At 36.6% G+C, this 26,547-nt stretch overlaps 1 protein-coding gene across 4 annotated transcripts in view; it reads left to right on the top strand.

The window, feature by feature from the left end:
- Window positions 1-26,547, top strand: part of USP24 (ubiquitin specific peptidase 24) — a 148,981-nt gene that overhangs the window by 58,611 nt on the left and 63,823 nt on the right. For 3 of the 4 annotated variants that reach the window (XM_033225027.1, XM_033225028.1, XM_033225031.1), the window contains exons 13-32: window positions 468-575; window positions 780-875; window positions 966-1,127; window positions 1,329-1,376; window positions 3,272-3,331; window positions 6,994-7,101; window positions 7,786-7,935; window positions 8,514-8,645; window positions 9,459-9,570; window positions 11,356-11,432; window positions 12,762-12,902; window positions 13,082-13,135; window positions 14,153-14,268; window positions 17,512-17,578; window positions 18,109-18,219; window positions 18,925-19,023; window positions 19,137-19,310; window positions 22,547-22,632; window positions 22,799-22,892; window positions 24,263-24,418. In XM_033225027.1, the coding sequence (XP_033080918.1) occupies window positions 468-575; window positions 780-875; window positions 966-1,127; window positions 1,329-1,376; window positions 3,272-3,331; window positions 6,994-7,101; window positions 7,786-7,935; window positions 8,514-8,645; window positions 9,459-9,570; window positions 11,356-11,432; window positions 12,762-12,902; window positions 13,082-13,135; window positions 14,153-14,268; window positions 17,512-17,578; window positions 18,109-18,219; window positions 18,925-19,023; window positions 19,137-19,310; window positions 22,547-22,632; window positions 22,799-22,892; window positions 24,263-24,418 (2,151 nt within the window). The remainder of the gene's footprint in view (window positions 1-467; window positions 576-779; window positions 876-965; window positions 1,128-1,328; window positions 1,377-3,271; window positions 3,332-6,993; window positions 7,102-7,785; window positions 7,936-8,513; window positions 8,646-9,458; window positions 9,571-11,355; window positions 11,433-12,761; window positions 12,903-13,081; window positions 13,136-14,152; window positions 14,269-17,511; window positions 17,579-18,108; window positions 18,220-18,924; window positions 19,024-19,136; window positions 19,311-22,546; window positions 22,633-22,798; window positions 22,893-24,262; window positions 24,419-26,547) is intronic. The other variant, XM_033225029.1, reaches the window with a different exon arrangement.

Below are 26,547 nucleotides of genomic sequence, written 5' to 3'. Positions count from 1 at the left end.
GCAATCACAAAATATCTATGAGTAAAATAAGAAATGAGGCAGGTAATACACTCAATTGGAACCTTCAGTATCATTTATAAAATGCCAAAAGTGAGTACATTTGTTTTATAATTCAATCTGTTTAAATCTTTTAGCAGTTGAAAATATTTTGTTCTTTTCTTGAAGTGAAGTATGTCAGATTGAGAACTTGATTCTTGTGTGTGTGTGTGTGTGTGTGTGTGTGTGTGTGTTTCCATTGTCGGTTTAAAGAATTAATGCTGCTAGGAATTTAAATAAGGCCAGCTGATAACGATTAATAATGGTTGCTTCATATAGTCTTGCCAATATTATGCAAGTGGATGCTGATTAGACCAGAGTCAATTTATCTTTGTTATATTTTTGCTTGTGCTTCTGTAAATTGCTAGGGGGAAGACTTAGGTTGTTCCAAGTTCCAAGACTTAACTTTTTGCCAATGTTTCCTTTTCCAGTCAGGACAATCATCTACCGTGATTGAGAACATTCATACTATTATTGCTGCAGCAGCTGTGAAATTTAATTCAGATCAGCTTAATCATTTGTTTGTTCTCATTCAGAAGGTATGTGTTCCGTCAGACATGCTTACTTTTAAATTTTCTTAAAATAAGCTCTTTTGTGGTCCTGAATACCCTTCCTCCCCACCAATTAGCAGTGTTTAAGTGTACTTTTCTTACGTTATTAATGTTTTTAGCTCAAGTTTAAAATTTCTGCATATTTTGCCAGTTTGATCGTGAAGCAATTCCTGTGTCTTTTTCATTCTACAGAGCTGGGAGACTGAGAGTGATAGAGTAAGACAGAAGCTACTGAGCCTGATTGGACGAATAGGCCGGGAAGCTCGCTTTGAGACCACTTCTGGAAAGGCAGGAGAATCAAATGGATTTTTCTAGCTACAAATGCTCAAAGCAGCTATTTGCGTATTGGCTGGCTGATTATATGTAATATTATTGTAGGTATTAGACGTACTCTGGGAACTGGCTCACCTTCCAACCCTGCCCAGTAGCCTTATTCAGCAGGCCTTGGAGGAGCACCTGACAATCCTTAGTGATGCGTATGCAGTGAAAGAAGCAATCAAGAGGAGCTATATCATCAAGTGCATAGAAGATATTAAGAGGGTTGGTTTCAGCTTTTATCTGATTTTGTTGTTAAAGCAACAGTATTCGCTGAGTAATTAGAGCCAAATAATTTTCCTCCCCTATTATGTAAATTAAACTAAATACTGTATCTGGAAGCTCTTACCTTAAAGTACAAGATTGGGAAATTATAGGTATTGCTTTTACCAAGTCACTTATATTTCTCTTAAAATGAATTTTCAGCCTGGAGAATGGTCAGGTTTGGAAAAAAACAAGAAGGATGGATTCAAGGTAAGAATTTGCAGATGGAACCAACTAAAAGGTATACTAGTTTAATAATTTCCTTTAATAAATTACATCACAATTTTAAAATAATAGTATGTTTTAATGTTTCTTAATGTTCATATTCAAATTTGATGTCTAAAAATTTGTTTATGGCCTATGCTTTATTAAAAACTTGGGAGTTACTCTTAATGGGAAAACAAATCTAGGGTCACATTCAAAGAGTTAATTTTCTGAAATTAAAATTAAAATCTTCTAATTTTATGAAAAGTAAGAAGATTTTCAACTTAGTTTTTCTTTTTAAAATTAAATCTAAAGTATGCACAATTTTAATAAGTACAGTGGATTCTAAATAAATATTGTGCTTGTTTTCCTCCCATAAGGGAGAAATGGAGGAACATTCATAGAATGAGAGAGAGAAAGGGAGGAGGTTCAGTCATCGATGGCACATGGTAGTGTTTTAGGTTCTTCATTTAGACATGTTCCTAAAGTAATTCTATAGGCAAAGTCATTCAGTGAGTATCTGTTGCTGGGGCTTGATTTTAGAAGACAGTGTTGGATAGTGAGTTGTATAAGAGGGACTGGGACTGTAGGTTACTGTGAACTTCTGGACTTTCCTTGGAGGTGGTGGTTAGCAGATTGAGCGGTAATGATTGCAGCTCTCCAGTCCTTACGCCTCAAGCCTCTCCTCTGAGAGGGCTGATCACAGCGGCCAGCTCAGTGGACTGTGCTGCTGTTGTTGCAGCAGCCCTAATTGGAGCAGTGTCCTTTCACCTAGACCAAGATGCCCAGACCAAACTTAAAGCCTAGCACCGGGAAGGCTTCCACTTTCTGATTTTCATTTTATTATTAACATAAGAAAATTTTTGGTAGAATAACTAGTGGCTTAATAATTTCATTGGCAAAACATATTGTTTGACTTTTGTTAAGTATTTCTTTAAAGAATCTTGGATACCACTCATTGGTATATTAAGAGACTCTTAGCTCAATGGGCTTTTATTTCTTATGTTGTGTTTGATCATAAAGTTTAGTTGGGGGCATTGAAGAACTTTATGTTTTGTGTTTCTGACACTGAAATGTGACCAAGTTAATTTCTACATGTAACCCAGCTTTAGAGATTTTAAAAGGTATTTGCAAACTGGAGCTGGTAATTCTCAGGTTATGAGGAATTTTTCTTTTAACTCAACAACCTTGCTTTCGTTTCACTCAGATACAATTTGAATTTTCCCAGTTTCCTTAGCTCAGTGATTCAGATAATTTAGCAACCTCTCCTTATGATTAAAATTCATCCACAGTTATTGAAGATGTTTAGAACCTTCAATAGTAATAGTAAGAGGAAAAGGGTATCCATAGAAAAATGGTCTTTTCTTCTCAGCAACAGACACGTTTCTTTGTATATAAAAGGCCAAAGCTGAATGGACTTTTCCCTCCTCCAGGGAAGTGGCGTTACGAAACCAGAATATCCCTCCTGACCATTATTCCTTCCTTATTACAGCTAAGCATTACTTAGCTTTTCTAGTCAGTTACATCACTGCATCTTTATTGCTTCTCTTTGCAGTCATTTCATTTATGTCTGTTGTTTTATAACAAAACTCAAAAAGTCAAAAAATTTTTGGAGTTATTTTGTGAGACTTGAAAGGAATATTCTTTCTTTTTTATTTCCCCACTGCTCCCAGTAAAGAAATTCTGGTGTACCATTATTTCATTCTAAACAATAATATCTTGCCTTTTATATAGCACTTTTCAGTTTACTAAGTGCTTTCATGGACTTTTACAAAGTACACATTGCTGAAGGGGGGCAGTGGGAAGATCAAAGCCCCCTGGATATGGCTCCAGGCAGGGGGGTGAATTATTTACTTCCACTAAAGGTGTTTTTCTATGCTATGCCCTTTCCTGCCAGGCAGCAAGGTGGGCTGACTGGGGATTATGTCTCCCTGCCAGGCTACACAGAAACTAAGCAAAGGGTAAGACAAGATCACCCACTTCTTACTCCCCTCCCGTCCTCAGCTACCTCTATTCCCCCAACTGATTCCCCTTCCCTGTGCTTTTGATACTCTTAAAATTCCCAAGTTCCACTGTTGTGTTCAGAAATTCTGACCTTGATTTCCTAACTTTATTTCTGTAGATTCTGCAGGGTACCCTCGGCTCCTTTGGTCCTCTTTCCTTTGCTGCTTCTATACCTTCCACTGTCTACCCCAATCCTTCCCTCTTATTTCACTTCTTTTTTTCTTCAATTAAAAAGTTTAAATGTACTCATCCAAAAACAAATTACTAAACCAAAAAAAAAAAAAAAAAACCTAATTTTTCCTCAATTAGTTGTATCTGATATTCCTTAAGTTGTTTATCTTCAGGCCACCTACCACAGTGCCTGACGGGCTTTTAGCAAATGTTGGTTTCCTTCCTCTTACCTCCTCCCCTTCACCCTATGAGGACACCAAAAGCCTCACGTAGCCGTAGCTGAGTTGCCTCTACTTAACAAAACACATAACCGAAAATAAAAGTAGCAAAATGTCCTCAGTACAGATACTTTCACATGATGTGGTTAGTACAAGAGGAAATACTTTGAGAAATTGTCCTCCCAAGCAAAAATTTTTGCTGTGGTCCTAGATAAAAGGGTAGGTCTGGAAAAACAAGACAGATGAGGAAGTGGGGATGTTCAACTTTGAGAAGAGAGAACTCAAGAAAACATGAAAGCTTTCTTTAAATACTTAGAGCATTGTCATAGAGAAATTTCATTCAACTTACTTTTTATGTCTCCTAAGAAGTTATGCAGAAACATGTTTTAGTATCAATGAACTTTTATGTGAGAACAGTCTGAAAACAGAATTCAATCCCTTCTGAGGTAGTGAGTTCCTCATCATTGGAAATAGTAAGTCAGTCATTGTATAAAAAATGAATAAATATAATTTAGGCATAGGTTTGCAGGCTAAACCATTTGACCTCTAGGGCTTCATCTAATGTTGAGTCCAATTTAGACATCCCATTAGCTCCTACTTATGAAACCTCCACTCTGTGACATTATCAGATGTCTTCGTTGTAATTGGAGAAGAGTAATTAAAATTTTTCTTATAACTTGTCACCATGTCATAGATAAGATGAAATAAATAACATCTTTCCTGTTTGCTAAACTTTAAAAGGGCTATATTAGAAATACTTAAATTTTAATTTTATGGACTTTTTCTTTGAATTTTATTGTATAACAAGTTACCTTCAAAGGATAATTTTCAATATTAAATAAAAATAGTGTTACCATAATTGACTTAATTGGCCATCATGATACTTTTTAATATATTTGCTTGTTGTTGAAGAGTTCATATTTATGTCCCAATTTTGTAATCCTTTTGGGAAGGTATCTGTTTGGATATGAACCTTACAGTTTTTATTACTGTCATTTTGCAACGTGTAGCGAGAAATAGTCTAGCTGGTCTCACTACATAGTTGGCCTTTAATATATACCTTATTTCTGTGATTCTAAGATGCCAGTGATTGCAGCCTGCATCTCAGATTTAATAAACTTGCGAAGAAGAAAAAAAGAAACTGTCCATTTTGCAGTTATGGACCATTGGTTTAGATTCTTAATGAGAGGTTGAGCCTAAGCCTTTTTTGAACAATTATGAACAGCTTCATGGGAGCACACTGCTTTGCATTGTATATAGTAATGCTTTGGACCTCTCTGAAATCTTTAAGATTGGCTGTATAATTTTGAGGCATATTGATGAATATGGAGTTTTGTGTGCTTGTTCTATTTTGTAAAACTCAAGCTGCTTTTTTTCATGATTGAGTTATGTACACTACAAGTCAAACACCTTCTCTTGAAATAAGGTGCAGCTTAGGACACAGAGATATTTAGTGTTGAGTGGTACAGCCCTTCACAGGGTATGAGTCTGTCATGCCAACTTCTCCTGGCTTTGGAAAATGCTTTAGTGTGAGACCACTGCCTGTTTTCTTTTATTTTAATTATGTTGATGGACACAACTGGTTAGTTAGTGCTGCATTATAGTGTAGTATTTTTGATAACATTTAAGTAACATATTAGTGATCCAAATTTAAGTGAGAAAGCCATTCTTGTTTGGTACTACCTATACCAGGTGACAACCAAAATGACAGGTAGATGAATAAATACCTTTTGTGTCCAGCTAAGTTTGCACATACTCAGGTAAGCACAGCTATATAAAAACTGACTCCCCTGTGCCTAGTGGCTAGTGAGTTTCTTTTGACATAATTGTCTAATGTGTCAATTTCAGAAATGTTAAAATATATGAAATCTTTGTCTTAGAATCTAGGAAATATACTAATTGCTGATTGAGGATTGGCTGATCTCTATGAGGCAAGGAAAAAACTATTGTGTGACAATAACTTGCTCACATTTACATATTCAATAGTGAGATGTTTCTCTACAAAGACAACAAAAGTGTATTTCCCCTCCACAAGGGTCTTCATCTTATACTAAGGCTCAATAGAACAAGGAGGCTTTAAAACAAAAAATTCAGCCTCTGAAGAATGCTGAGGACTTAAGTTTTTACTCAGCTTTTTGGTTAGAGATTTATAGTCATGTTTTGACTGAAATTCTTACCAATTTTGAAATTTCATAGTTTGAAAGATGCTATTTATTAAAAAGTAGTTGTCTTTATAAAGAATATTACACAGGCCGGGCGCGGTGGCTCAAGCCTGTAATCCCAGCACTTTGGGAGGCCGAGACGGGTGGATCGCGAGGTCAGGAGATCGAGACCATCCTGGCTAACACGGCGAAACCCCGTCTCTACTAAAAAATAGAAAAAACTAGCCGGGCGAGTTGGCGGGCGCCTGTAGTCCCAGCTACTCGGGAGGCTGAGGCAGGAGAATGGCGTAAACCCGGGAGGCGGAGCTTGCAGTGAGCTGAGATCCGGCCACTGCACTCCAGCCTGGGCGACTGCGAGACTCCGTCTCAAAAAAAAAAAAAAAAAAAAAAAGAATATTACACAAACAGTAGACTTTTTAGATCTGTGCTATGACGATCTGGATTGTCATATACCAGTTTCAGAAATAATATATTTGAAAGTGTTTTGAAAAATGTACAGTGTAAGTGTAAAATGTCTGTAATAATTAATAAAAGTAGAATTACCTCTTATGAAAATGTTTTAACTAGGAAATACAGATTATGAATATTTTCTTTAATATTTAGACCACTATTGGTGTCTTGATCATGTCATTGGTATCTTAATCATATAATCATAGAAAGCAATATTCTTACTCCATTTTACTTACCATGCAGTTCAATATTATCCAAGTTAAGCTTTGGCCATCAGTTTATTTTGTGTCAACATGACTTAGCAGTCTGTGCTACTTAATCTGTCCTCTGAAGTTGCTAATTCCTTGTTGTCTGTTTTTTGCTGATGTACCCCTGTACATTTACTGTCACTTCACATCCACTCCTGTTTGCAGTTCTTGGCTTTAGGAAATTGCATGCAGAGTAAGAAGTTGAAGACTGAATTATGAGTGCATGGAGATAAGCTCTAAATGGTCAATATAAAGAGTAAAATAATAAAATGTGTTACAAACCTGATTGACTTGGAAATTTTGTATAGCTAATAAATGAATCTGCTGTTTATTTCTAAATTTAATTAATGTAACTTCTTTTTAACTCTAGTCATCTCAGCTTAATAATCCCCAGTTTGTATGGGTGGTACCAGCTTTACGTCAGCTCCATGAAATTACTCGCTCATTCATAAAACAAACTTATCAAAAGCAAGACAAGGTAAGGGTATAGCTATTTTTTATTATTATACAGTTACTGGCATAACTTTTATAATAACAAAACATGGCTAAGATTGCTGAGTTTATAGGCACTATCTTTATGTTTATTAATGTAATTCACTTACATCATTTAATAATCTTGAGTTTAAGCATCATTCTGCTTTCATCTCTGTGGAGCTTTTTTTTTGATATCTCCTTAACTCATTTTCTTTTTATTTGCTTAATTTTGAAGTAGTTAAACCAGTTTTCAAAAGTTAGAATGGCATTTTAAAAATTGGTTTGAAAAGATTTAAAAAGCTTGTTGCTTGTTTTGTATCATAAAAAGATCAGTTTGCTTAAAGTACTAGAGTTTCCTCAGTATATAGACACGGGAAGAACGATCCAGAAAAATATACAGGAAGTGAAATAGTCATTTTTAAATAATTTTAAACTTTTAAATAACTTTTAAATAGCTTTAAAAAAAGGAATATTTTTTAGATGGAAAATGTTAGTAGTTTATTAATTTTCTAGTAAATGTACATACCAGATTGATTTTGTTTACTTTTGTGTGGGAAATATGAATGAGGAAATTCTTATGTTTGCTTTGTCTCATCTAGGACTACATCTTTAAATAGCAGCTTGTATTAAACCAACAAAATAACTGCAAATTCTCATTACCACTTTTCTTTTTGTTATTTTCGCCAAGAGCATTATTCAAGACTTGAAGAAAAATTTTGAAATAGTGAAATTGGTAACGGGAAGTTTGATCGCTTGTCATCGGCTTGCAGCTGCTGTGGCCGGGCCTGGAGGCTTAAGTGGCTCTACACTAGTGGATGGCCGGTACACTTACCGGGAGGTATCAGGCCTTGTGTTTTTGCTTCATGATTTACAACATTCATTGGACCTTTTTATACTTTTGCTATAAAAAGAATTTTTGTTAGCTGTAACTATAAAGAGGTTGTGTGAAGTATCTTTGTAGTGATGAAACAGTTTTGTATCTTGATGTTTGTGAGTTATCTTTCATATGATGAAGGAATAAACATCTTTTTCTTTGATCTGAAATAATAATTGCTAATTCAGTGGATAATGGGTTTTGTTTTTCCAAATCAATAGATTAGCAATATTATAGTTTTTGTAAAAATTAGGAAAAAAATGTTAACTCACCAGTTGTGAATTTGTAGTGTTTTACTCTGAGATTGCTGAAATTACATTTTATTGACGTCCAAAATCAACCGAATTTCTAAAAGACTTGAGATAGATAGCTGCTATTACATTGTACTATCAACTTGTAAACAGAATTCTAATACTTACTTTACCCTAAATTATATGAAAAAGGATTAAGTAAGACTGTTGTTAAGAGTTTTGTTTTGTTTTAATGTTGCTTTTAGGAATGAATGCCTGGAGTTAACTAATTAGCATTATTTCTTTTTGCAGTATTTAGAAGCACATCTAAAATTTCTGGCGTTTTTCTTGCAAGAAGCTACTCTGTATCTGGGCTGGAATCGTGCCAAGGAGATCTGGGAGTGTCTTGTAACTGGCCAGGATGTTTGTGAATTAGATAGAGAGGTAAGAAGATGGTAGTGTGGATAAAATAAGGCAGAAATATTTAAATATTTCACTTTTTCTGAAAAGTGTTTTCACATCTTCTAAACACTTTTCAGTTTATATAAGCATAAATAGTATGGGCCAAGAACTGTAAGTGCTGAAAAAATGTTTTATATAACATGTATTCATGATAAAAATAAATGTATGAGTTCTTTGGTAATTTTGATACCATTCTGGATAAAATACCAAGTTTAACCAAATGAGTATAAAGAATTCTAGATATATTTAAGTTTTTTCCCCTCCATATGAAACTAATTTTAAGTTATCAACAGAAAACTTTGAGTTCCTATAATGATGTTGCACCCCAAAAACAGTAAAGAAGAATTGGTACCTGGCCAAATTTTGTTTAAACTATAATTAAACTGCCAAAGATAGATTAAATCAGGAACAAAACACCTGCCTTGATGTTTTCTAACAGTGAATTTCATTTTCCTCATCTTATTTGACAGAATAATATTAACTACTTCCTAGACTTGTCAAAAGGCTTCACTATCGTGATAGTGCCTGGCATAAGCAGGCAATAAATGTTGATGGAAAAACCCAAGTATAAAATCCAATGAAAAGTATGAGTAGATATTTTCATTATCTAGAGGAAAGATTGCTAGTAACCGCTTCATTTAATTTCAGAATTCCAGGCATTTTAGCTTTGAGTGGTATTTTGACAATATAAACATTTGAAGTATTAAAATAATTTATCTTTACTTTTCCAGTTTGGAGTATGTATGTGCCTGAAATGGATCTTAGTTACAGGGTAATATTTGTCTTATTCCACAGATGTGTTTTGAATGGTTTACAAAAGGGCAGCATGATCTCGAGAGTGATGTTCAGCAACAGCTCTTCAAGGAGAAAATTCTTAAATTGGAGTCATATGAAATCACTATGAATGGTAGGAAAAAACTTAAGATCATTTTTTTCAGTACTTTTAAGTAAGAAGTGTTACTCTTTCCTTTACTTTTAATCCTCCTTCCCAGAAGCAACTAAACAGGAATATCATTCTAGAATTTTTCATGTACATACAAAGACATATTTAGTACTCAAATTCCTTTTTACATGAATGGTATCTTATAATTAGTGTTTAAATCATAGGGCCTGCTAGGTCAAATTGCCAAATTGTCTTTTTAAAATTTCTTAGTACAAAGGATTCATTAAGGTAAAAATGTATCCAAGTATACAAATCCTCCTTTCAGGTGTTTCTTTTCATTGAATTTTTAAATTGAGATATAATTTACATACCATAAAACTCACTTTTTAAAGTGTACACATGGTGGCTTTTAGTATATTCACAAAATTATGTGACCTTCACTCTGTTCCAATCCCAGAACATTTTCATCACCCCAAGAATAAACCTATACCCATTAACAGTCACTTTCCATTCATTTTATGCAGCCTCTAATCTATCTTCTGTCTTTATGGATTAGCCTAATCTGAACATTCTATATGAGTGGAATCATACACTGTGATCTGTCATCTCTGACTTCTTTCGTTGTATTAAGGCATAATGTTTTCAGGGTTCTCCCAGGTTATGGCATGTATCAGCACTTCGTTCCATTTTATGGCTTTATAATATTCCACTGTGTGGGTGTACCATATTTTATTTATCCACTCATGAGCTAATGAACATTTTGATTGTTGCCCCTTTTTGGGTGTTATGGTTAATACTGCTGTAAACATTCATGTACAAGTTTTTCTGTGGGTATTAGTTTGCATTTCTCTTGGGTGTATATCTAGAAGTCAGATTGTTGTGATATGTAATTAACCTTTGAGGAACTTCCTGTTTTGCAAAGTGCCACACTATTTTGTAATTTCGTAATCCCACCAGCAATATATGAGGGTTCCAATTTCTTCACATCCTCACCAATACTTGTTATTATCTGCCTTTTTTTATTTTAGACATCCTAATGGGTATAAAGTGGTATCAGAATTTAATGGGTGTTTTTTTATTTGTTTGTTTGAGATGGAGTCTTGCTCTGTCGCCCAGGCTGGAGTGCAGTGGCACGATCTTGGCTCCACCTCCCAGGTTCATGTGATTCTCCTGCCTCAGCTTCCCAAGTAGCTGGGATTATAGGCACATGCCACCACACCTGGCTAATGTTTATATTTTTAGTAGAGACAGGGTTTTACCATGTTGGTCAGGCTGGTCTCAAACTCCTGACCTCAGATGATCCGCCTGCCTCAGCCTCCCAAAGTGCTGAGATTACAGGCTTGAGCCACCATGCCCGGCCAAATCTAATGGTTTTAATGTGCGGTTCTCTGGTGACTAATTATATTAAGCATCTATTTATATGTGCTTATTGGCCATTTGTTTATATTCTTTAGAGAAATCTTAAAATCTTTTGCCCATTTTAAAATGGGTTTGTCTTTTAATTGTTGAGTTGTAAGAGTTCTTTATGTATTCTGGATACTAGCTCCTTATCAGATAGTTGATTTGCAAGTATTTTCTTCTATTATGTGAGTTGTCTTTTCACTTCCTTGTTAGTGTCATTTGAAGCACTTAATTTTGATTATATCCGATTTACTAATATTTTCTTTTGTTGTCTCTGCTTTGGTACCATATCTAAGAAACCAATGCCAAGAGTCTTATGGTTTTAGTTCTTGATCCACTTTGAGTCTTTTCATTGATTATCTGTGTTACCTAGAGTACATTAATTTATTTGGCATTTTATAATTACAGGTTTTAACTTATTTAAAACTTTTTTTGAAAATGTGAATCTTTGTGATCATCGATTGAAAAGACAAGGAGCTCAGCTGGTAAGTATGTTATTCTCAAATCTAGAGAGTTTGGATAATCTAGTATAACTTGATATTCAGCAAAACAAAAACAAACGAAAAAAAGTGTTTTGAGAGATAACACGGATTTTTTTTTTTTTTTTAAAGAACAGCATCTCCTTGACTGCCAGTTTCTACCTTGATGACAGAGCTCCTAGAGTGTAAGGGAGGCTCCTACCTGCACTACCATGCCTCACCAGCTACCTGGGAGGACACCAGTCCCTCCTCACATCTCTCTATTTCTGGCTGATCTAGGGACAGCCAGTGGCCTCCTGTGGCTACATGAATGCAGAGCAGGGATAGTTCACCTAAGCTTCCAACTCCTCAGATCCAGCAATTCACATGTACCTAAAAAAGCAAGCGCAGGCCGGGCGTGGTGGCTCAAGCCTGTAATCCCAGCACTTTGGGAGGCCGAGACGGGCAGATCACGAGGTCAGGAGATCGAGACCATCCTGGCGAACACGGTGAAACCCCGTCTCTACTGAAAAAAAAATACAAAAAACTAGCCGGGCGAGGTGGCAGGCGCCTGTAGTCCCAGCTACTCGGGAGGCTGAGGCAGGAGAATGGCGTAAATCCGGGAGGCGGAGCTTGCAGTGAGCTGAGATCTGGCCACTGCACTCCAGCCTGGGCGACAGAGCAAGACTCCGTCTCAAAAAAAAAAGCAAGCGCAGTCTTCGTCCTGGGATCACAATGGCAGGGATTTGGGGAGAAAAATTCAGGAACAGACAGGCAGGAAAACTAGGATGTACAGCTTATGTTTATGTTTACACATACCCCTTTGGGAAAAAAAAAAAAAAAAAGGCTTATTAACTCTTTTTCTACGTCCTTTTTATTTAAGACATGACTTCCTGGGTGGTAAGAGTTTTTACCAGATCTTACAAGCTCTGGGTCCTGCTATTTCCTACTGAGTTTTAGTAAGACCAGATTGAGCCCCAAGAATTAGTGACCACTTCTGGCTTGACTGTGTTTCCTTTTGAAGAAAAGCTCCTGAAGATGGTGCCCATCTCACTCCTGCTCTATTTCTGCTTCAGCAGCCTGTTGGGCTGTGTGTCCATTTTGGGTCTAGGGATGTCTGAAGAGGTATCTCCATACCTATCCTGGTTGCCATGGAATTTGCCCAGTGCTTCTGTGGTTGGTTGCTTTTTTAAAGTTCCACATCAGTATAATATTATTTTCATATAGCTGAGGTTTTGCAGCCTTAATTTGTATTGAACTGAAGAAGTGTGGACTCATGATGTAACAAAATAATTGTCTCTGGTTTTGTAATTTTGTGATCCTGATATGCTTTATAATTTTTCTTCTTTTGAACAGTATGTAGAAAAGCTGGAATTGATAGGAATGGATTTCATTTGGAAAATAGCCATGGAATCACCTGATGAAGAAATTGCTAATGAAGCTATTCAGCTAATCATAAACTATAGTTACATTAATCTAAATCCTAGATTAAAGAAGGTAGGTATCTAAGGAAAGAAGTTACCCATACACAAAAAAGCAGAAAATTATATATATATTTTAGTGATAAGCTGTGATCCTTGGCATGACCAAAAATTGGCTTATTTTGATATTTTGTGCTGAATAATGATTACAGCTAAATGTCAAGGACTAATTGTAATTTCCATATACTCTTTCAGGATTCAGTATCTTTACATAAGAAATTCATTGCTGATTGCTACACAAGATTAGAAGTGAGTAGCAAATTTTATTTAACCTCTCTTTGAGGTAAATTTTTTTTTCCTTTTGTAATTTTATATTTTTAGATAATTTATAATATTGATGTTTGTGGCTGGATCCTATTGAAGAATTTATCAACAGTACCATATTGTGGCATAGGGAACAGATGTTTGCCCAATATATAAGGGTACTTTATAGGAAATCTTTCTCCCTCTCATCAGCTGTTTTCCCCATTCCATCCACCTTCCTCCCCTTTTGGAGTATAGGAACTATCTTCAGAAAATAGGTCATCTATACATTCCATGTTTGTAATAGAATCTTTTTCTCTTTTTTCTTTTTCTGTTCAGGAATTTTATACAAGCACTGCTTCTTTTCTTTTTTTTTTTTTTTTACTTTATGTTTCACCTAGTTATACCATAAATGTTATTAAAGGCCACAGCAGGACAGTTAGTAGTAGGTGGTATCGGTTGTCTTTGTTCATTAGAAGCCTGCTGTGTAATGCTATCTCACATGTATCTCTTTTATTTCTAGCATGACGGTTAAAGCATTAAACATTCATATTCAGTTGATATGCTTAAGTTTTATATCTAATCAAAAATATTCCAAAAGCCTAAAATGCTACTGCCTCCCAATTCCAATAAAACTTTCTGATGATAAGTATGTGCCAGAATATGTACAGTATTTCCCTAATTGTGACTTCTATGCAAATATGTCATTAGAAAAAAATGTTCAAGTATTCAAATACCCTTTATGAGGTCCCATGTAAGTATTAACATATGTAGGGCACTAGTTCTCAGCTGGGGCTTATTTTGCCTCTGGGGGTCATTTGGTAATATGTGGAGACATTTTTGGTTGTCACAACTAGAAGCATCCTACTGGTCCCTAGGTAGGTAGAGGCCAGGGATCCTGTTAAACATCTGGCAATGAATGCCCAGGCCAGCCCTCTGCAACAGCAAATTATCCTGTCCAGAGTGTCATTAGCGTCCAGGTTGAGAAACCCTGATAAAGAATGACTGTTTGGTATCTTTTAGGCAGCCAGTTCAGCACTTGGTGGCCCCACTCTAACACATGCTGTGACCAGAGCAACAAAAATGCTTACAGCAACTGCCATGCCAACTGTAGCAACCTCAGTTCAGTCTCCTTATAGGTAAGTGATCAGAAGTGAAAAATATACAACACACACACGTCAGTTTTCTTAAATGGTATTTTTTATGTAGGTTTCTTATTGATTTCTTCATTTTGTATCATAATTTTTGCAAGCTGTCATAATCCTGAGAATTACATGTTCCCCATCATACACCCCTGAATCTGTGTCTCTTTGGAAGTTCTGTGTGTAGGTCATCACCAGAACCACCCAAGTACTGCCCTGTGCCTGGTGGACAAGTCTTCTTGTTTTAGTTTTTATTTGATTCATTTTACTTTTATTCTATGTAGTATGAATAACTTACTGTTTAGAATGGAATACACATACATTGTATGAAGATTAATTTTTTTCAAGTTTAAAATATTTACTTAGGCTTTTCTCCTTGAATACTCAAGCTCAGAGCATTAATAGGGTAAGCAGAATGAGGTGGAAGATGATTAATTAAAATTATGCATTATAATATAATCATAGTCACTAAAATATTCAAATAATAAAAGTATTTTTCAAAATAATTTTTAGTGAGAACTTTATCCCCCAATGTTTGTGTTAAAACTTTAAACTGACATTGTCTCTTTTTTTTTTTGTACATTGTCTCAATCTATTACATTGCTGTTTTTTGAGTTTTCAGTTATTATTGATGAAATCTTTTTTATTTTTTATTTTTTGAGGTGAAGTCTTGCTCTGTTGCCCAGGCTGGAGTGCAGTGGCGCGATCTCGGCTCACTGCAAGCTCCGCCCCCCGGATTCACGCCATTCTCCTGCCTCAGCCTCAGGTGTAGCTGGCACTACAGGCGCCCGCCACCACACTCGGCTAATTTTTTTTTTATATATTTTTAGTAGAGACGGGGTTTCACCATGTTAGCCAGGATGGTCTCGACCTCGTGATCCACCCGTCTCGGCCTCCCAAAGTGCTGGGGTTACAGGCGTGAGCCACCGTGCCCAGCCATATTGATGAAATCTTGAGTTTAGCATCTGATGTAGTTCTTTGATGTCAGAGAACTACAGCAGACGCTAAACTCAGATTTCATGAATAGGTGATATAGGAGAAACAATGCATAATTTGGAACGTTAGATGGAAGTAACTAAAATACTTTTGTGGGTCTTTCTGAGCCTGTACTGGTAAGCAGCACCACGTCATTGTTTCCCAGAAAACTGGCGAGTGCTCTGGGAAGGGCTTGCTCTCCGTACCTCACTCTGCTGCTGCCCTCTAGTGATGGGTACTCATAGAGTCTGTCTCTACTCTAGAGTGACTATGCTTATTCACAACTGAATAAGGATATTCCTTTGCTTGTTAAAGCCTTCCTTTAAAAAGGGGAATCAAGGCAGTGAGTCCTTCTCCCATTCTTCTTTTCCTTTTTTTTTTTTTTTTTTGAGACGGAGTCTCGCTCTGTTGCCCAGGCTGGAGTGCAGTGGCGCAATCTCGGCTCACTGCAAGCTCCGCCTCCCGGGTTCTCGGCATTCTCCTGCCTCAGCCTCCTGAGTAGCTGGGACTACAGGCACCCGCCACCACGCCCGGCTAATTTTTTGTATTTTTAGTAGAGACAGGGTTTCACCGTGTTAGCCAGGATGGTCTCGATCTCCTGACCAGGTGATCCGCCCGCCTAAGCCTCCCAAAGTGCTGGGATTACAGGCTTGTGCCACTGCGCCCAGCCCATTCTTCTTTTTAAAAATGACTTGAGTATTGTGTACTATACTTCGTTAATATGAAGGAAGCCAACAAACTCAGCCTTTTCCGACTTCATTTTTAAATGGCAGAAGTAATGATAGATTCAACTCATGATAAGAACACTAACATGACTTTCACATTCCTACATTGTTGGAAGTATATCTCAAATAGACTTTCATTTAAAATGTATATTAAGAATTCCCAATTACATGTTTGTAAGATGTAGTCCATCTCTATGACTCAGTTTCTTAATGGTTTATTTATCTGATAAATTAGAATGTAAGTGTATTTTATGTGCTGTTGGGTTAGGATGTCCAAACTCCTACTTCTTTAAATGACTATGCCTTTTGTTTTTTTCTCTTTACTAAGTGCTTTTTATTCTGAATCATTTCATATTTGGTGGACTACAGAGAAAAACCACATAATTTAAAATATTCTTATTACAAACTCTAAATAGGATTAATAAGAATATATAGTTTCAAAGTCGAATTTGAACCAGAACATTGTAGTTTATCTCATTTCACTAGTTTGGAAAGAACTTTTCAGTATCCATAATTGTTCCAGCTTGGTGTAGTGGGGTTTCTGTCATCTGTACAGTATTTCATAATACTGTCTGTGATTTAATTCATTATTGAGGCATAATTTAAAAACAGTTCACTTAATAGTTCACTCACTTATTATGGGCTTAAATATTTTCTGAAAATTTTTCATCTGAATTTCAAGTTCTAGTTCTTGCCCATAGACTGGAATAATTTAGAACTCCGTTAAATATATTTAACAGAACTGCTAAAATGTGTTTAATCAGCTGTTTTTAGAGTGAAATTTTTGGTACTGCTAATCAGCATACCAGACCAATTGTTAGAAAATAGCACCTCTTTTCAGTTTTGGATATATACCTCTTTGAAATATCTAGAGTCTCTGGAATATAAAATGTTTAAATTAAGAGGACTTGGATTTTCATTTCTTAATGTTAATACATGCAGTGTTCTCTTTAGTAAAGTATAGGGTTATGACTATATAAGCTGATGAATATTGCAGTCTGATTATTTCAACTGATAAGTAAGCTCCCATAAGTCTTCAACCAAAAGAGATCTCAGATCTCATTTTCAGATAGCAACGTTTGTTTGTGTCATACTTACTGATGTGCATTTGTCTTCTAATTCTCAGGCAGTTCAGAACTTCGTCAGATTTCATGTGTTCACAGAATTGTATGTCATATTTTAGTTACAAGATTAATGAGAGTCAAACTCACTGATTTCATTCTTGATGAATTAATGGACAGATAGGCCTAGAAACCCAGGTCCTCCATTTGTGGAATAAATGTTTAAAGAATTAAAAAGAAGAAAGGAAAGGAAACATGGGAAGGTACAGGCTTCTCCCTTATTCCATCTGTATGCTACAGCTGTCAGCTGGTAGAACCACCTCCCCATTGGGTAAAAGGGAAGTTTAATCTTTGCAAATTTCAGTCTTTGACCACTGAGTGCTAACTGTTACTGTGGTTTTGGTGAAACAGACTAGAATTGAGGTCAGATCAGTAACTCACTTCAAATACTTTGTAATACTTTTTTTTTTAATCTGTAGATCCACTAAACTTGTAATAATTGAGAGACTGCTGCTTCTGGCAGAGCGCTATGTGATCACTATAGAGGTAAGCCGCCTCCTTCTTTTAAGACGCATGTTGCTTAGGCTGGACTCAAGCCATCTTGCCACCTCAGCCTTTCTAGTAGCTGGGAGTTTAGCACACCACCAAACCCAGTTAGCCTCTCTTTTCTTTTTTTTTTTTTTTTTTTTTTTTGAGACGGAGTCTGGCTCTGTCGCCTGGGCTGGAGTACAGTGGCCGGATCTCAGCTCACTGCAGGCTCTGCCTCCCGGTTCACGCCATTCTCCTGCCTCAGCCTCCCGAGTAGCTGGGACTACAGGCGCCCGCCACCTCGCCTGGCTAGTTTTTTGTATTTTTAGTAGAGACGAGGTTTCACTGTGTTAGCCAGGATGGTCTCGATCTCCTGACCTCGTGATCCGCCCGTCTCGGCCTCCCAAAGTGCTGGGATTACAGGCTTGAGCCACCGCGCCCGGCCAGCCTCTCTTTTCTTAAGAAAGCATCTTCATTCATCATATGTACAAAGGTATGTATTTCTGATGTGGTACTGTCCATCTGACTTGACTTATTTGTTTTTTAAGGATTTTTACTCTGTTCCACGAACTATTCTACCTCATGGTGCCTCATTTCATGGACATCTTTTAACTCTTAATGTTACCTATGAGTCTACCAAAGATACCTTCACTGTCGAGGTAGGTTTATATTAAGAACTATAGCCATTTTCATGTTGTCTTACTAGTTTCATAAAGCAGTCTTGATTGAGATAGCTGCATGAATAATCATTCTAAAGGTTGTTTGGTAAACAGATGTAGAATAAAGACCTGAAATGAAACTGGGGGATATAAGCAGATATATAAATAAATATTATATAATGTCAGGCAGTGGTGAGTATTATAAAGAACAAATAAGAGTAAAGTAGGATACATTGGTGAGGACGGTGATAAGAGGGTGATGGAAATGCACAAAATATTTTATTTAAAGGTGGACAGGGAAAAGTCTCTCTGAGGTGGTGACGTTTGAGCACAAACTTGAGTAAAGTGACAGGGTAAATGACGTTTGCTTGGGAGAACGTTCCAGGCAAATGGAGGAACAGGTACAAAGGCAAGCAAGGTGGCTGGTGTGAGGGGAGCACAGTGAAAAAGGGAAAGAGTGGACAACACCGCAGTGGAAGAAGGGCTTGAGGTCTCATTCCATGCTTGATGGGGAGGAGGTGGAGTGTAGAATGGAACATTTAATTATAGCAGAAGGGAAGCCTCACGAGGGTAGGGATTCTTGTCTTTATGTTCTCTGCTGTGTTCCCAGCTTCTAGAACAGTGCCCATTACCTAGTAGATGCCCAGTTGTTTAAATGAATAAATAAATGAATTCTCTCACAACATGTTTAATTTTATTTTACAGGCTCACAGTAATGAAACCATAGGGAGTGTCCGGTGGAAAATAGCCAAGCAGTTGTGCTCTCCTATGGATAATATACAGATATTTACAAATGATAGCCTGGTAGGTTTAAATAAGCAGTTTTTATGAATAATAAATGATATAATATAAATATTTAGCCTGATATGAATAATTTCCTCTTTTCCTCTCAATAATTAAGAAACCACTTTTTGCAGCTGACAGTGAATAAAGATCAAAAGCTACTCCACCAACTGGGCTTTTCTGATGAACAGATCCTTACAGTGAAGACTTCTGGCAGTGGGACCCCATCTGGGAGTTCAGCAGATTCTTCAACCAGCTCCAGTAGCAGCAGCAGTGGGGTTTTTAGTTCTTCATATGTCATGGAGCAGGTACTGGGTGATCAATTTCAATTTAAAAACAAGAACTTAACAATCACTGTCTTTTTGTATTCAGCCCATATGGGTTTGGATGATGATATCCTTTTCTCTCAGACAAGTTCTGACTCTTCCAAACTGTATAACAAACGCTGGGATTTAGTTGAGAGAAGAAGATAATATAATTCACCAGCCTTCTGAATCAATCACTGAATGATTCTGCCTGGCCACTCACTGTCCTCTCATGCATCTCTCTCTTCATTTATTTTTTTTTCCCCTCTCTACTGGGTCATTCCCATTAGTGTTCAAGCATATTGTGTTATTTCTGCCATCTTAAAAAAACTCTTCACCCCATTTCCACTTTAGTTTCTGCCCCATTCTCCTTCCAAAATCAGCAAAACTCCTTGAAAGAGTTGTCTAAACTTCTTTCCAGCTTTTCTTTGACATACTGTCTTGATCTCTCTTGATAAGAATTAACCTCTTTTCAAGTTAGTCTGTCACCTCCACCTCTTAGTCCTTGTCTTCTTGGTGTTTTGTCGAAGCTGATACGTGTGGTCACTTCCCCGTTGGAACACTCTTCACTTGGCTTTCAGGACTTGCGTGACTTTCCACTGCCTCTCTGCCTGTTTGGTTGGTTTTTTGTTTTTTGGTCTCCTTTGCCAATTTCTCTTCATCTCCCTGATCTCTGTACTGAGGAGTTCCCTGGCCCAATCTTTGGACCTCTCCTCTGTCTACAGTCATTCCCTTAATAATCTCATCCAGTCTCCAGTCTCCGCATATTGTGTGTACATTGCTGACTTCTGGTTTTTAGCTTTAACCTGAAGTTCAAAGAAATGGATCCATCCACTTAACATCTCTTAAGTGTCTACAAGGCACCCCAATCCCAATTTATCCCAAATTGAACTCCTTATACCCTTTTCCCCACTACCTCATTCCCACTCCAAATCTCTTCTTCCCACAGTCTTGCTGTATTGCAAATGATGGCATCTCCAGCTTTCTAGTTGGCTCATGTCAGAATCTTTGGGTTCCTTCTTTCACACCCATGTCCATGAGCAAATTCTTGACTCCACCTTTAGAATGCATCGAGAATCCAGCTACTTTTTTCTGCATCCACAGCTTGCACACCAGTCTAGGCAATCACCACGCCTCACCTGGCGTGTTTTAATAGTATCCTAACTGCTCTCACAGTTTCTGCTCTTACACCAGTTCAGTCTCTTCGCTACAGGGCACCCAGTGGCCCAGGATCTTACTAAACATAAGTCAGATTGTACCACTCGGCCCGAGTGGCTCCTGTCTCACTCAGAATAAGAGCCAGTCTTTACTGGGACCTTCAGGGCCTTCCTAATGTGTCCCCCAGAGCCTCTCCAAGGTTGTCTCCTGTGAGCTTCTCCTCTCACCACTCTAGCCGCACTGGCCTCCATGTTGGTCCTCAAATAGCATGGTCTGTGAACTTGCTCTTCCCTGTGCCTAAGCTGTTCTTTCCTGATATACAGGTGGCTCACTCTCACTTTCTTCAGCTTTTACTCATATTCTCAGGCAGCCTTCTTTGACTGTCTTATCTAGATTTTCAGCCTCTTTCCTATCCCTGTATCTTTTTATTTCCCTTCCCTACTTTATTTTTTCTTTAGCATACTGTGTATTTTATTTATCTTGTTTATCTCTCTCCCCTAATAAAACATAAGCTCCATGAAAGCAGGTTTTCTTCTGCTTGGTTCACTGCTGCATCCTCGACACCTAAAACAGTGGCTAGAACACGATAGATAATCAGTATTTCAGTGACTTCATGAATTAGTTTATTTTGTACCTTCTCTGTGTTAGGACTCCAGGTGTGTAAGACTGTTCTGCTTTTTCGGCTTCTATAGTCTAGAAAGCAAGCTAATGTAAAATAAAGGTATTGAAAAGACATATACGGTTTTTTCCCCCTATGGTTATTATATATATTTCTTTAATTCCAAACATAAGACTTTGTGTGACTGCATCTTTTTAATTTACAGAGCATACACCTTACTAGAGAGATCAAAGAATTCTTAAAGTTTAGTGCAAGTTGAGTAGTCCTTAGGATTTTAGAATATTTGCATATACATAATGAGATATCTTGAGGATGGGACCCAAATCCAAACACTAAATTTATTTATGATTCATATACACCTTATATACATAGCCTGAAGGTAATTTTATACATCTTAAATAATTTTGTGCACGAAACAAGATTTTGACTGAGATCGGTTACATGAGGTCAGGCATGGAATTTTCCACATGTGATGTCGTGTTGGCACCCAGAAAGTTTCCGATTTTGGAGAATTTCACATTTCAGATTTTTGAATTAGGGATACTCAGCCTGTGTTGGTATTGTGGGGTTGTCAAAGTTAACTATATTGAAAGATTGGGTGTGGTGGCTCATGCCTGTAATCCTAGTAGTTTGGGAGACTGAGGCAGGAGGATTGCTGTAGGCCAGGAGTTCAAGACCAACCTGGACAACATAGTGAGACCCCCGTCTCAATTTTTTAAAAAAATTATGTTTCATATATAACAAGAATTTTAAAAAGAAATCCCACTCAGAATGGTATTATAGCAGCTAAATAACAACAAAAACAATGTACATAGTATCTTCAAGTTTAATAATTTTTAACTGTCTCACATTTATCCTGAATTTATTAAAAATCTTCCCACTTATAAATACATTGTGTAATGATGTCCGATTTCTTATTCCTTATAACCAGAAAATAGTACTTTAATCATACCCGAATCTCTTTTATGCAGTTATAACCATTTTGTCTTTTCTGATCTTTAAGAAAAAACCATGGTAACTTCTTTTTCTCAACTTAAATTACATATATCTAGTGTTACGTGTGAATGTAGACACATAAACACACTACTTTTGTTTTCACATCACTCACCCTGTTCTCTGCTGGTGAGCAGTCATTAGCTTAGTGGTGCCTGCTCTCCATTATATTAATCACATATGCCCTCTGCTTTACCTCTCTTCTACTGTGCCTGCCTTTGTCATCTTAGTCCCTTCACTAGCAGGTGGCCAGGAGAAGGGAGAGCAAGTAATACATACTAGAAGGTAGTGATCCCTCATCTATTATGTTCCCTTGTGGTGTTCTTCAGTACAGATGAGCACTGTGCTTCCCTCAAGCTTTACGGTGACCAGCCTTTCAGAACTAGTATTTTTATTGTTTGTAAGTTTGATTAGGAAAGGAGAACATTCTTTTGTAAATTTGAATTTCTATTTTGCTTTTTTCCATCAGGAGAAATCCCTCCCTGGTGTAGTGATGGCTCTCGTATGTAATGTATTTGACATGCTTTATCAGCTCGCCAATCTGGAAGAGCCAAGGTAAATATAAATATTTGTGAGACTTGGGCAGAGAGAAAGTTACTAACATTAGGGAGCCAAGTCACTTTTCACTTGAAATGCATTTTACTTTATATTCTATGCAAATGGACTTTGTTATTAAACTATGGCTTATATGTAACAAAAATTTGTATTTGAAAAACTTCAGGATAACTCTACGAGTACGGAAGCTTCTGCTCTTGATACCCACTGATCCAGCTATTCAGGAAGCCCTTGATCAACTTGATTCTTTAGGAAGAAAGGTATGAGTATTTTTGATAGTTATTTAACTAGCATGACAATTTTATATCACAATTCAGTGAGTGAAAATGCAACCTGAAATCACATCAAGGTCATATGATATCTTTCCCATACTGTTTTTTCTTCTTTTGAAAAATACCTTTGCCAGCCCATTGCAGTGACTCACACCTGTAATCCCAACAATTTGGGAGGCCGAGGTCGGAGGATGGTTTAAGCCCCAGAGTTCAAGACCAGCCTGGACAATGTAGGGTGACCCCATCTCTACAAATTAAAAAATTACCCTGGTGTGATGACATGTACCTGTAGTCCCAGCTACTCAGGAGGCTGAGGTGGGAGGATAGCTTGAACCCAAGAGGTCGAGGCTGCAGCGAGCCAAGATTATACATGCCCTCCAGCCTGGGCAACAAAGTAAGACCCTGTCTCAAAAAAGAAAAGAAAGAAAGAAATACCTTTGCCATAAATGGAAATCAGAACTTAATGTTGGCTTTTAAAGTATCTATATAAAAGTCAATAATGACATCAGGTTTCAGAACTGGAAAGAACCTTTAATATCATCTACCTTTCCACCTCCTCATGTTATATATTAGGAAACCAAAGCTCAAAGAGATGAAGTTACTTGTCCCAGATCAGACTCTAGTTGTGATTCAGCTGAGAAGTTTTTCATTAGCTATGATGCCTCTTTGAATCTGATTGTTGCCTCTGTCTGAGTTGCTTATATAAATGGATTACCATTTAATTTTTTCACAGTCGATATTTAAAGTTCATTTGTGTTAATTGTTAGAATGTTGTTCCTTAAGAGATTTATCTATATATTGATATTGTGTCTTATGTATAATACTGTTTAATTATGTTCTCAGAATAAATTCATGTAGAAAAAGTTGTTAGAACTGTGTTTTCTATTTTATAATTTAGTGTTAGAAATTTAGGTCAGCTCAGTCATGTCATTTATTGCTTACAAATTAATTTGAAGGATAAGCGAACTAATGTAATTATAAAATGTATCACTAGTATTAGCTTAACACATTTTTCAAGGCTACCACTTTAGCAGTCTTATAATTTTATTATCAGTATTTAGAGATACAAATTTTAAACACAGAAACAAATTAAAACGACCCTCTCAGTGTTGCTTAGAATACATGCTCAGAAGCATTCATGTAGTATTTGAATCTTATTGAATGTTTAGAATTTGTATGATCAAGTTTGATGTTTTAATAGTAGAGTAATGTGGTTTTATGAAGTTAATTTTTAGAAAATAACATTGATGTGGCTTATATTAAAGAGGGAAAGAATATTAGAACATGTACTAAGATCTATTTCTCTTTAATTTGTCCTTTTAAGAAGTTTATGTCTTTTTTTATTCTCTTCAACTTAGAAAACATTGCTGTCTGAATCAAGTTCTCAGTCCTCAAAATCTCCATCCCTGTCATCAAAGCAACAGCACCAGCCAAGTGCCAGTTCAATTTTAGAAAGTCTGTTTCGATCTTTTGCCCCGGGAATGTCTACCTTCAGAGTGCTCTACAACTTGGAAGTAAGAAACCTAATTTCTTTCCGTTTCCTTTTGACAGATCTATTTGGATTTACAGATTCATGCTTTCAGATGTCAGAAATAAGTAAATAGGTTTCTGTTATGTGATGATTGGTTGAAAATTAGTTTTAAGAAATAGATTATAAATTGAAACTTTTTTGCCTTTGAATATGCAAAAGATTATTTCTATCACTACCTTAGCCCATTTGGGCAGCTATAACAAATCACCATAGACTGGATGGCTTAAACTGCAAGCATTTATTTCTCATAGTTGGAGTGGCTAGGGAGTCCAAGATCAAGACACTGGCAGATTCGGTGTCTGGTGTGGGCTGGCCTCCTGGTTCATAGATGGTACCGCCTCACTGTGTCCTCACTTCCAAAATAGGAATTTCAGGGGAATACAAACACTCAGTTCGTTGTAATTAGCCTCCCCAAAGGAAGCTTTAAACTAACACATTTAATTGTTTACTGTCTACAAGTCATGGTGATAGTTAAAGGAACAGAGTTGAAAAAAAACAAGATATTCTCTCCAAGATCTTACGAGTAAGACATATGGAAGCTGGATATACTGAGTCTGGATGGCAGAGAGTAAACAAAGCACTATGTGAAAGTGACCAACTGGAATCAGTTCTGCTCTTGGAGAGTAATAGGTCAGACCCTCATACCACTTTTGGTTTGAAGAAAATAAGGCCCTGAATGATTTTGCTTTGTCTTAGGAAGTTATATCCAGGCAATAAAGAATCCATATCAGTGCCTAAGCAATCTTAATTATTATATCATGTATCTTAAGTACACAAAAGTCAAACTTTTTAAGAGGGTACCTGCATTTTTTCCAAGTTTCATTTCATTGACAATCTAATTGGGAGCATATAATTATAGTCCTTCGTTTTCCCACTCGTTGCTTGTACAATGTGATAACTTTTCATACAAGCAGTATCTTATTGCTTCAAGGTGTGATGACATTTCATATTTGCCTTAATCATTCTTGTGAAAAGACATATTGGTCTAAAAAAGGAGAAAGTATTTAGCAAATATTTTAAAAATTAAGCATGTCCTTATTTAGTGTGAACATTTAAAAATATATGCAGTATTCAGCATGAAAACCATGTTTGAGGTTGAGTCATCCCTGTGTTTAAGAATTAACTTTATGAAATGTAGTAGCATTCAGTGTAGTATTAAGTTATAACAACAGCTTGAAGTACCAAAGTGCTTTCTGTTTAGATTATATTTTACATTTTCGTGCATACTGCGGAGGCTTATATTCAAAATGAAAATACTAACTTAGTGTTCACCCTGTTTAATAAACAGATGTCAAAAAATAAAATGTATGCAGTATTCCAAAACAGAAAATTGCCTAGGAATTTTTAGCCCACTTAAGTCTGTAGAATTTGCATCTTGTGATTCCTGCCAGATCTGTCATTTGTTTTTAAATGATTATCTCCAAAAAGTTCAAGTGTAATTTTTAACACCCACATTTGATAGAAAAACAGAATGGTCCAACAATGGGTCAACTTGTCATCAACTATCCAAATTACATTATCTTAGAGCCATAGCACTGCAGTAGTAAAATACCTCTGGTATCATTTTAGGACTCCTGAGTAAGTGTGAATTCCTTTGATATTTTTTGTTTTGATTTAGATACACAAAATAGTTGGAAACCTAACACTCCCAAAAGCTCTTATTTTGCTGTCAGCCAAAAGGTTAATTTCTTTACAGTTTGTTCATTAACTTTTACGTACCTGCTAGGAAACTTCAAAGTGGGTATTTCCGTGTCTTTGAAGAAACCTGTCAATTCACTAAATTGTTGTCCATTAAGCATGAGGTGGGTGGGGTCGGAGTGTCCATGTAGACAAAGCTATATAGGCTTGAAGGGCTTAGAAGAGCACAGGTTCCTTTTCTCCCATGTAATGCTCTTTATCCCAGGTTAGTGGACCTGTTTCTCCAAGAGCAACCTGAGAAGAAGGCATCTTTAACAAAATCCCACATTAAGTTCTAAACTCATAAAACTCATGGGTTCATAGAAGCAGATTTTTTTAGACTAGAAAATGATCTTGAGCCACATCTAGTTTAAGACTGAGGCAATGTGAGTTTTTATTTTTAAATCGTAACTAAATAAGCAGTTGTTTACTGAG

Source organism: Trachypithecus francoisi, unplaced genomic scaffold (genome assembly GCF_009764315.1).
Source record: "Trachypithecus francoisi isolate TF-2019V2 unplaced genomic scaffold, Tfra_2.0 Lachesis_group12, whole genome shotgun sequence".
NCBI lineage: Eukaryota > Metazoa > Chordata > Mammalia > Primates > Cercopithecidae > Trachypithecus > Trachypithecus francoisi.
The sequence above is the reverse complement of the archived record's forward strand: the minus strand, read 5'-3'. Positions and strand labels throughout refer to the sequence as shown.